This window comes from Spermophilus citellus (assembly GCF_964194105.1).
Source record: "Spermophilus citellus genome assembly, chromosome: 10".
NCBI lineage: Eukaryota > Metazoa > Chordata > Mammalia > Rodentia > Sciuridae > Spermophilus > Spermophilus citellus.
The window spans coordinates 30577581-30589817 of record NC_138197.1 but is presented as its reverse complement, the minus strand read 5'-3'; the positions used below and the strand labels follow the sequence as shown (position 1 = coordinate 30589817).

Here is a 12237-nt window from a genome sequence, read left to right as displayed (position 1 = left end):
TAGTAACTACAACAACAACAACAAAAAAAAAAGCCCAAGAAAAGAGCCTCTGGAACCATTGTCTTCCAAAGACCCCAGTAGTGTCTCATGTAAAAGCTGCCGGGGCCTCCACTGAAGAAGAATGTTTTCTGTAATGTTTGCAGCAGTGGTGACCCAGTATGTGTGTCTTGTTCTCCCACCTAGGACACATGGGACCCAAGGCCCACCATTTTTGAGGCTGCTGCTTAGGTTCATATTCTGAGTCGGAGAACACAAAAAGAAAATGATTTGGTCTTTCCAATTCAGATGGATGTCTGGGTTAAACAACCTTACCAATCTATGATTTAAATAAAAGAACATCTTGGTCTCAGGCACATTAACTCCAGGGTTTTACTCTAGCCAACCAATATGAAAAATTAGGGACCAGATCTAATAACAGATGAATAAATTCATTCATCAATTTATATCAGCCTAGATGTTTCAGTTTTTTTCTTTTTTTCACATCTGGGACTACAAAGAGTAACTCTTGGACTAAAGTCCTATTGCTGGCAAATTCAGACTCTGCACTACCCAGGGGTCACTCCTCTACCTGCTGGCATACCAGACTGTCTGTCCATGGTGCTGGAGTTTGGTCTGCAGATCCAAAGGCATAATTTCATAATACAGATTGTCTGTGCCAGTGCTATCTTCCAATAGCATCTGGATCATGAAATAAGTCAACAGATTTACACTAACTAAACAAACAGGCACAAATAGTGAGAATTACAAAATCGTTTCATAACTGGAAGTGAACCCAGAGATTATTTCATTGAAGCTCCTCATTCTACAAAAAAAAAAAAAAAAAAAAAAAAAAAAGAAAGAAAGAAACTGAGGTTTAGAAAGCTGAGAAGTTCTCTAAGACAGAAGTTTCTAGCAACAGATCCTAAAGACATCTGTCCAGGAGTACAGGCCTCCACTCCCATGTGTGGTGGGAAAAAGCTCAGTGGGCCTCATGTGGGGAAGCAAGGCTAACACTGTTTCCTTAGTTGGACTCGAAGAACGTATCTGCCATAGGGACCTATAGGATTGTGCCTTCCCTCTGACCATCAGATCTCTCAGTAGCCCTTATGAATGTGTTTTCCAGATTCATCAGTGCTTTAAATTGGCTTGAACAAGAAGGGACTTTAATGACCCCCATACTGAAAGTTGAGAGAAGGTCTAATTTTAGACAAGGCTTTATTCAGATAGGTAGGCTCAAATTCGATCTATCTCCCAACTCTACTTCAGTCAATGTCAATTGCATTTTCAAGCTCACTCTGAATTGTATCCACTCTAGTGAGAAATCAAGATTAATAGGCACTACTCAGCCCTAACAACAAATGCCCAGGACACCAGGCACTATTGGTACATGTAAACTGCTCTTGAATTTGCCTTCAGGTCACTGGATTTACAGCCCTGTGTGAAGCTGTGATAGTCTGTCTCCATTTTTTCCATGCAAGTAGATGCAAGTAGCTGCTGGGATCATGGCTGGTCTCATCCATTTACAAAAAAAAAAAAAAAAAAAAAAATTAAAATTCTCTCTCTCTCTTTAAAAAAATTAAGGATATGGTGGTCATCTTGAGGTGTGTGGTGTGTCTAGGGCCATGGGGTCCCACAGAGGGGTTTAAGAGAACAGTGATGAGATAGAATTTTCCTGAGTGTTTTCTCTCTATCCATAGTGTGAAGGCTATCGGGTTCTAATGAAAATAAAAATAAAGAGATAAAAATAAACTGTAAGCAGATGTTCAGAGAATGGGGTCAGCACTTAATTTACAATATATCAAATAGGTGTTCTTGGAGGCTACAATTCCTAGATTAATAAGATTGTTGATGGGAAATCTCAACTTCATGGGGTCCTATCCACGACTCCAAGATAAAAAAGAAAAAAAGAAGGACTATGACAGAAAAATGCTATGAAAAATCAGAGACAACACTACAGCTTGCCCCAAGAGCTGGTTTTTGTAATTTCTTTCATGGTGGGAAGTGAAGTTGGGAACATGATGACCTTTCTTATTCTTAGCTTTCAATGATCTCTAAAGATAAATGTAGTTGAATAAAACTGAGGTCTTGGGCTTTAACCCAACCACACTAGGGATAGAGGTATCTTAACAATGTCAATAAAAGTTAGGACGAGTCTCTGGCTGCCCATTTTAGATTTTGAGATTGTATTCCCAGAATTCTTAGAGTGATGCTTGCCTCAGCCCTTCTCCTGCACGGCTGCTTTGTAAACAGTCTTGTGACATCACACTATAGGCATGATTAGTGACCATTTGACAGAGCCACCACATCTTGGAGGATGGATGCTTAGTTCCTGGCTCAGCTGGAAGGATGCAAAGAGCTCACCTGGGCAGGGCATGGCCAGGGATCTGGTCCCAGAACAGAACTCAAGGAGCCCACATGGGCATGATCAACCCACAGGGTCTGTTTGGAGGTGTTGAACATCCAGAAACAGCATCCTCAGGTGGTCCTGCCAGATTTTTCTCCAGGCCCTAAGTACTTCCATATTCCAAGGTCCTGTGAAAAGTCTTTGAAGAGGTGAGTTCCTTTCCAGGCCATGGTTTCTTCACATCTGTTCCATACTGACACCAGAGGGAGAGTCAACTTTTCCAGGTGTTGGTTTTCCTGATCTTTACCAACCACTGGATTGGCATGGTTCTCATTAGTTCCTAATTGCCTGTACTGTTTTCCTTTGCTAAAATGCCAGTTTCAGAAGGCAGTTTTAAGTAACTCAGATGGTATGAAAATTTTGTATGTAATTGTATTCAGCATTAACATGACATTCATTTCCAGTGGGGATATTTTAAAAATTTCCTTATGTACCACTGTTCAGAGTTGAGAAAGGCATTTACTAACTGATTCATTATATAACTAACACCTCGTTTAAAAAGAAAAGCTGTTACCAATGGTTGATGACCAAACTCTTAGTGTCTGGCTTTGGCTCCTTCCTTGTTCACAGTGATTTTTGTATTTTGATGACTGTGGCAGATGTCACAGTCACTGGTCGTCTTGCAGATGAGGATGAGGTTGGGAATGGGGACATCTGAGTCAGTAGTCTCTCTTCCCTCTCTGTACTTCAGTTTCCTCATCTGTAATAGGGAGGGCTTAGAAATAATTTCCAAAGATTCCTTTCTGTTTTTCAAAAAAATGTGATTACTCATGTAATATATTAATGTATTCCTATTAAAAAATTCTTAACATCACAAGAAACCACTCTAACTCCAACCTTCCTCCACTTTAACCCCTGCCCAGTTCTAAGCATTTTCCCAGCAGAACCAAGGTGACACATGAGTGTGAATTTTTCCCATTTTTTCTGTGAATTAACATAACATAGACTTGCAGAATCTTTAGACTATTGTTTAACAAGCTTGTTTTACAATGTGACAGAGTTTATTAATGGGAACCTTATTTCTTTAGGTGATGTCTAAATTAACTTTAATCAACATTTTTTTCACAAAATTAGAATGATAGTAATGTAATTTTAAAGCTAAAATATAATGTTGACTTTGGTACCAATTTCATTTATATGTGAGTCTGTCCTAATAAACACTATAATTTTGTTCTTGAAAGCTCAGTGAAAGCTCAGTATAAAAATGTACTTGGGTCAACTGAATATTGTCAATTATTACTTTTTAAAAATATTAATTTCTTTGTTATAAAAGTAATTCTCTATATATAATTATTTTATATAAATATATATAAAATTCTAAATATCTCAAGTAACCACTCCAACTCCAATCTTCCTCCACCTTAACCCCTGTCCAATCCTAAGCATTTTCCCAGTAAAACCAAAGTGACACATGAGTGTGAATCTTTCCTGGATATTTTCTCTGTGAATTAACATAGTATAGACTTGCAGAACCTTTAAAATATTGTGTAGCAGGCTTGTTTTACAATATGACATAGAGTTTATATATATATAATATATACACACATACACATACATATACGTAAAAGAAAAAGTTCTTTTCTTAGTTCCCTCCTCAGTCATCTCCCAGGAGAACTCATGTGTCCATTTTCCTTTGAAGACTCCAAAAATCACATTCAGAATTCATCGTATTGTCTTATGAAAAGGTAATGTTGCTTCCTTTAATATTGAGCACTTATACATATGCATAAACATGTTCATTTATTTATGGTTGGGCTGAGAGAACCCAAGTGTGCACTTCTATGCACTTGACACTGTGATACCCATTGTGTTGGTTTTCGTTTTATGGATTAGGATGCTGAGGTTCAGAGATGTGCAATCACTTACTTAGGCTCTTACAGTTAGTAAGAGGCATAACTACTTCAAGTTCATGCTTGCTTTTTAGACACTCTGGTTGTCGCCTTATTGAATGTCTTTCTTGGAAGACTCGAGAAACCCTCAAAATCAATGTTCACACTTAAGGAAACTAAAGGAGGATTGGATAGGTGAGGGTGAGATCTAGGAATATCCCCCAAATTGTATCCCTGAGGTTAAATTCCTGATTCCCTCTGGGGGCCACAGCCCAGCACATACACTTGGTTGTGGCTATTCAGGGGATTTTGGGAGACCCAGGCTCTCCAGGCCAGGGGAGAAGGTCAGCTGTTGGAGGACATTTGAGCTAATGGGAAAGGATCAGAAAGAAGTTCTGCTTCCTGGATCTCATGGCCGCCACCTATCAGCCTGAGGCTTGCCTGTTTTTTGCCATTTACCTGGACAGGGATCCTGAGAGAAGCTCCCACAGCCACATGGGTGTGTGACTGCCTTAGATTCTCATCAGCACCATGGGTAACTTGGGTGTTTGGTACCTGAGTGCTCAGAATCCTCCTGGAAAGCCAGGAGGAACTGGAAGTAGCAGTCTGTGTGCTCTGGCCTCATGGAGCAGAAGTGGTGCCAGTTATAATAAAAAGAGAAAGAATAGCTCCTACAGATTAGCATCTAAAACCTAAAATGCTATGAAATCTAATATGATGTCACAAGTGGAAAATTTAGCACTGTGAAACTTTTGTTTCATGTGCAAAATTATTAAGAATTTTTGTATAAATTACCTCCAGGCTGCGTGTATGAGATATGTATTAAACATAAATTAATTTCATGTTTAATTTGAGTCCTACCCCAAGACAGTGCCTTATTTATATACAGATATTTCAAAATCTGAAAAATTCTGAAATCTGAAATACCTCTGGTCCCAAGCATTTCAGATAAGAGATATTCAACCTATATTTATTAGGTTCCTCTATTGTGCTGAATTCTTTGCATTGATATTTCATCTTCATAACACCTCTGTGAGAAAGTTTGGGCCAATTCATACATGAGAACATTGGGTTTCATAATATTGAGTAACTTGTAAGAGGAATGTATTAGTTAGTTTTCCATCACTGTAACAAATACCTGATAATCAACTCCTGAAGAGAAAAAAAATATTTTGGCTTCTAGTTTTGGAGATTCCAGTCCTTTATTGATTGACCCTGTTGCTACAGGCTTGTTGTGAGGAAGTACAACATAGCAGTGAGTGGCAGAGCAAAGCCACTCACTTGATGGCCAGGAAGCAAAAGAGAAGGAGAGGAAGGGACAGGGTTCCATGATCCCCTTCACAGACACACCCTTAATGACCTATAGACCTCCCACTAGGCCCCACCTCTTAAAGGTCCATTACCTCCCAATAGTACCCCTTAGGGACCAATCCTTTAGCACATGGGCCTTTGGGAGATATTCAAGAACCAAACAAGAGCAAGGACACAGGAGCAAAGTGGGGATATGGCGTTCAGACCTTCATCTGCTGTCTCCGAAGCACACTCTCTCATCAATGTTGAACACTGGGCTTAGAAACAAAACAAACAACATAAACCATTGTCCCAGTAGTGGAAAAGATTAAGTCCATTAACCGCTGGTCTTTTGTATTTTTTTTCTTAAAGCTAATTATCTCTTTGTTTAATTAGTGTTTTCTAGTTATTTAGTAAAAATATTTGATAACCCTGACTCCTTAGGATAAAATTTTTTTAAAAATTGTGAAATCTGAACTTACATTGGCATGTAAACAGCCCATTATTTACCTGGTGGCAGAAGATTACAGGAATCAATGTTTTTCAAATGATGAATCATGGTTCATTAATGGATTATATAATCATTCCAGTAGGTCACAAATAATGTTTGTTGTTGCTTTGTTTTTGTGGTATTGGGGACTAAGCCCAAGGATACTCTACCACTGAGTAACATTCACAGTCCTTTATATTTTTATTTTGAGACAGAGTCTCACTAAGTTGCCCAGACTGGCCATAAACTTGGCAATCCTCCTGTCTCAGCTTCCTGAGTAGCTGGGATTATAGCTCTTTACCACCATCCAGGCTTCAAACAGCAATTCAAAGAACAGGACAGGATAGGCTAGATTAGGCTAGGTCAGTACATTGTATAGAGAAAGGATAAGTATGTTTTGTGTAATTTTCATTTAAATATACTTCTTAGGTTAAGTCATAGTTTTAAAAAGCTAGCTTTGGAAAGAACAATGTGAGCAGATGCAAAATTCATTAAATCGTTCACTTCTCTTTTCCGTGGTGTGGCTTTCCCCTTAGTACCTAACAGAGCCAGCCTTAGCTTATCTGGATAGAGGTATTTTCAGCTAGAGTTTTTGGGATAGATCTCTCTGTTAATCTTCCCCTCGACCTTCAGTTAAATGGATGTGCCTGTTAGATTCAAAACATGCTTTGGACACACAGGGAGGGTAAAGTGACGTTTCCAAAAGCTTTGGTAAGTTAGTAGCTGAGGTGGAACCAGAATTAGATTATTTATGGATTCTTTTCAGACTGTAAAAAAGAGGAGTGAGCAGTGACTCTCATACCAAGGTCAGTGAGCAGCTGTTCCTTCATCGATAGAGCTAGAGAGTAAAAGAAAGAGACTTTCATGGTATCAGGAGGGATTGGGCTGAACCTGGGAAGGGATTGCCCTGCGGTAAGGAGTGTGTGTGTGTGTGTGTGTGCCCATGCCCGCCTATGTGCCCATGCCTGCCTGTGTGCCTCACCTCCTTCCCTGGAGGTTTCTAGAGGAGGATGATCAATTGCCTTCTGCTGTAGGGTTGTTTCTGTTGACAGCAAGGGGATAGGTGAATCTGAGTATTTTCCCACCCCAAAATGTCCTCCTTCATTTGTTCAGGTCTCTCTCCTCTTAACAAGGATAATCTGGAGCTGGCTGTGCTTCTGTCCTTAGCCACGGATGGATATGATGAATCCCGTGGTGCTCTGCTGGGCTGCAGTTAGCTTTGCTTTTCACCCGGATGTCAAACCAAGCTTGCAACAGCTGTGATCAGCTGTTAGGAGAGGGGGAGCTGGGTGGGAAGGGGGAAGCTCCTGGTCTCTTGCCAAACCCTGGTTGAAAGCTCAGTGTCCGCCATTCAGTTTGTCTCTATTGCTCACTATTGCTGTGCCTTTTTCTATCTCTGTGTGTGCATAGCTTTCCTCTCCATCTTTTTTTTTCCCTCTCTCTCTCTTGTCTCTCCTTGGACAATTGAAAGCCATCATGGTTTTACATAGATATTTTGGAGCAGCTGGTTCATTCAGGACAGGGAAAGGGACAAAAGAGCCCCCATTTATGAATATTTCCCCCCAATGCAGCTGTTGGTGAGCTACTCTATGATAATGAGGGAGAAGCCTGGATTCAGCCAGACATGCATTCTTTCCTTGCCTCCACATCTTGCTGGCCATGAGACTCTGGCCAAGCACTTGAACTTAGCTCTGAGCATCAGCTTCCTCCTGTGTTATGCAGAGATAAGGATGCCTGCCTGAGGGATGCAATGATGCATCTTACAGAGAAGCCCTTTTCTCAGGGATTGACACAGACTTCATGTTCAGAGTGTGATGGTTTTCCATCCTTCCTAGACTGAGTCCCTACTCTGCCTTCCATAGCAGCCACACACACTGCTTGGTGGCCTGATGCCACCCCATCTTCCCCCAGGATAGGGCTTGTTTTGTATCTAAGAAAATGAGCTAGTTCTAACATGAATCATTCCAGAATGGGGGTGAAAAGGCAAGAGTGAGGGAAAACCCAAGGCTTCTCTCCCATCTGAAAAGGAGACATGAACTCACACTAGGCTCTGACATCACTTTTTTTTTTAGATCTTATTTTTTTAGATCTTATGGCTAATGAAACAGAAATACTGATCAACTTTGATTATTGACCCTCTCACTCCAAATTTACCCACCTTCAACTTGGTCTGGATCAGCCAGCCTTCCTGTGGGCCTTTGGGTTCAATAGTGCAGTCAGCCCCTCTGGTAGCTGGATTCCCAAAGCAGCTGGCTGGGGAAGCCCAGGATAACCTGCTGTGCTGCATCTTCAGGGAGCCTCAGGCTGCCACAGAGTTCTAGAAGAGGCATCTGGGGGCCTCCCTACTCTCTCAACCCACAGGATAGTGGGGAGCCCAGGTGGACCCACTGGCCTGGGTTATTATTATGATTCTTGAGATCATCTGGAAATTGAATTTGGATACCAGAGGAAGCTCTGGGGATTGTTAGGGAAAACGAGTACGAAAAGGACATTTCTAGGCTGACATTGGCTTTTATGGACTTTGATTCTCTTACTCCGTGCATATTTGCTGGTTGGGTCATAGATTTTCCCCTTCCCAAGTCTAATTTCTCCCATTTCCCATATCTAATAATTAAGAGCTTGTCCAATACTCAAATCCTTGAGTTTTTACTACCTTTCCTCTATCTCTTTGGACAGGTTCAAGGATTACCGAGAACCACCATGGGCACCAAACCCATATGAGTTTTCCAAACAGTACTGGTCTGTTCTGTCTGCCCGTCTGGCTTTTGTTATCATCTTCCAGGTGAGTTGTTCAGATAAGGAATGGCACTTAGGAGCCGGGAGCCAGGGATAAAGAGAGTCATGACTACCTGGCTGCCACTTACCTCCAGGTTTCCATGGTATTGTCTCTTGATATTCACCTGGGTCTGGTTTCTGGGCCCTCCTCAGAAAATTAAAATCCAAAGAGGCCCAAGTCCCTTATATAAAGTGTTGTATTTGCATATAAACTATACATAACCTCTCCTATACTCTAAATCATTTCTAGATACGATAATGTAAGTTCTATGTAAACAGGTGCTATGCTGTATTGTTTAGGTATTGATGACAAGGAAAAAGCTGTGCATGTTCAGTACAGATCCAATTTTGTTTTCTAATATTTTTGATCCATAGTTGGATCAAAAGAGCCCACAGAGATGGAGTGCTGACTATACTTTGTGATACAGGGGTCTTCACATGTGGCAGGCAGAAGTGAATATTCCCTTCCCTGGGTGAAGCAGGAGGACTCCCAAGAGGGCTTCTTTTAATGGATGGACTTTGCAAGAGAATAAAACACAGAGTAAGGTTACCGGACAGATGTGGAGTAAGTTGCCGGGTAGAGATAATTTCCCATTTAAATCTAAGATGAAGAAAGGAAAGTGGGAAGGGCAATTGAAACCAGAGTCTTAGCCCCTGTGCAGACAAACAGCCCACCTCATTTCTGCAGCCCCAGAAAGGCTCAAGTTCTAAGCCTTTCTTCTTATACTCTTGGGGCCCTCCTTTGTTAATGCTGCTTAGCCACTGAGACATCTGGTGGGAAGGGCCCCCAGAGCCATCTAGCCATCCCTGAATGAATAGCAAACTGAGCCCAGTGATTCCTATCTTTGACAATAGCCTCAGCTCCAATTGCGTTGCTGAGATTCTCCAAACTAAGGGGCCCCCAATTCCCACAAGGGGTCCTGTGGGTCTTCAAGTGGGGCCAGCACACAAGCCCAGATCCTTTTCTCTTGGACTCCCTTAGGCTTTTGTATTCCCTGAAGACAGATCTCTGGAGGGCTCTAAAATATCCTGCCCCCAGACCCCAGCCCAGGAAGTAGAGAAGCCCATCGGCTAGTCTTTCACCTAAAGAAGACTGCCATTCTTTCTCTGCAGAGATGAGGTGATACATTTGAAAAACCATCTTCTACAGCATGAGCAACCTGTGACATGTGACATACGGGAAAGAGAGAAGACTCTTGCTGCCCCACCTGCAAGAGTCTTCTCTCTTTCCCGTATGTCACATGTCACAGGTTGCTCATGCTGTAGAAGATGTTTTTGAGGAAGAGAATATGATGAGACAGTTCTCTGACACCTAAGGTACCTCTGAAAGCAGAAGGTGGGCCCCAGAGTCTTTCCCTGAGTCCCTAGGAACACATACCTTTCAAGGGCTCAGTCATTGCTTTGGGATCTTAGAAGGGTGAAGCTACATTGATGTGAAATCTGCAGTCAGGGAAAAATATCACAATTGGAGAAGGGTGTTGGGTAAATGTGTATGAAGGGTAGCTGGCATGTATCAGACCATGCCAGGAACTGTTGTCACATACACATTTGCTCAACTGAAAATGCTTCCAGGAAAAGATAGTCCTTTCTTACCTATGTACCCAAGGGAAGGGATGTAGCTCAGCAGCCAGAAGAAGGAAGCCCTATGCAAATGTGCACAAAAGCTTAGAATTGATCCAGGAGAGCTGGAGGCAGGAAGTCCCAGTCAGGTCAGATGGCTGTTGATGCACTGAGGGCAGAATGCAGTGGATGTGAGCGGTAGGTGAGGGAGACTGAAACCAGAAGTCAATGCAAATACCAACAGCCCATCTCAGAGAGGACAGAGAGAGCCCGCTGGAGGGGATAAAGGAGTAAGGATCACAGTTACAGCTCTAGAGAGGCCACTGCACTTTGTGGCCATATCCCAGAAGACTCTGGAGCAGGGAGGACCTGGAGGATTGGAGGACAAGAACAAGCCCTGCTGAAGGGAAGGAGCAATAGCCACCAATTATCAAATGAAGCCTCGCTACACACAGACACCATCATTGATATTGGATGTGTCTGCCTCTCCACTCAGCTCCTCTCTCCCTTGCTTTTGGCAGAACCTGGTGATGTTCCTGAGTGTTCTGGTGGACTGGATGATACCAGATATCCCAACAGACATCAGCGACCAGATCAAGAAAGAGAAGAGCTTGTTAGTGGACTTCTTTTTGAAAGAGGAGCATGAAAAGCTCAAGCTCTCTGAAGAGCCAGCCCAGAAGAGCGAGGGAGGCGGGGATCAGAGCAGGAGGAGCCGGGCTGCCAGCTCAGCACCCTCCAACCGAAGCCAGCCAGGCAGCATAGCATCCACAGGTTCCCAGCACACCAACGTGTGAGCTGCGCATACCACCCCACCGCGGGGGAGGGCGTGGCAGCAGCTAGACACAGGCGCAGGAGCACACTTGTACACCCACCCACAAGAGCTTGCTCTGCATCTTCCTGGACCCGGCCTGATGGCATCTTGAAGTATGTGTGAAAGGGAGAGAAAATTGAGAGAGCAACAGAATGAGTACTAGAAGGAAGAGACATAATGCTGCTTTTCAGAAACTCCAAGCTTAAGTTTCTTGTAGATCCTATTTTGAGTTATATCCTTTTGGGGGATTGTTACCCCATTGGGGTCTCTCCACCCCATAACTTCCAGACACCATGAGCCTTCCCTTGTCCCCTGGGGCTCCCTCTTGTACTTCACCATTATTTCAGATGACCGCAGGCTGTGAGAGAAGTGCAGCAAGAGCCACATCCTAGTCCCCATGGTACATGACCACCACCCCCTTCCTGCTGTTACCCTGAGAAAACCGCTCTGGGACACTGGCAACTTGGTCTGTCACACATTGCAGTGGATGCAAATTAAGTTACAGAGCCGACTGCTGTGGCCACTGGACCTAAGGGTGGTGAGCAAAGGTCCAGCCTGGGCTTGTCTACAGTTTATGTCACAAGGACGTGTGGAGTTCAGTGCAACTGTCACTTTATGCAAGTTCCAATTTTAAATAATAAAATAAATGGCCACATTCTTTTTAAAGACGCATCTCTTGTCTTTGGTACCTTATCATTCTCTTTTCTTCCCTCCTTTCTCCCTCCCTTCCTACTCTATTCTCTCTCCTCTCTTTTCCCTTCTCTTTCTCCCCCTCCCTTCCTTTGTATGAATATTTATTGAGGCCCTAGTATATTCCAGACATCATTCTTAGACTAAAGATATAGCAGAGAACAAAGGAGAGAAAAATCCTTGACCCAGAGAGCTCACAACTCTGGAGAGAGTCAGATAATAAACCAGTGAGGGGCTGGGGATGTGGTTCAAGCGGTAGCGCGCTCGCCTGGCATGCGTGCGGCCCGGGTTCGATCCTCAGCACCACATACCAACAAAGATGTTGTGTCCGCCGAGAACTAAAAAATAAATATTAAAATTCTCTTTCTCTCCCACTCTCTCCCTCTCTCTCACTCTTTCTTTAAAAAAA

At 42.7% G+C, this 12237-nt stretch overlaps 1 protein-coding gene across 1 annotated transcript in view; it reads left to right on the top strand.

The window, feature by feature from the left end:
- Positions 1 to 11766, top strand: part of ANO2 (anoctamin 2) — a 347356-nt gene extending 335590 nt beyond the window's left edge. The window contains exons 24-25 of the mRNA XM_081309365.1: positions 8669 to 8774; positions 10849 to 11766. Coding sequence (XP_081165491.1) covers positions 8669 to 8774; positions 10849 to 11121 — 379 coding nt within the window. The 3' untranslated portion in view covers positions 11122 to 11766. The remainder of the gene's footprint in view (positions 1 to 8668; positions 8775 to 10848) is intronic.
- The last annotated feature ends 471 nt before the right edge of the window (positions 11767 to 12237 follow it).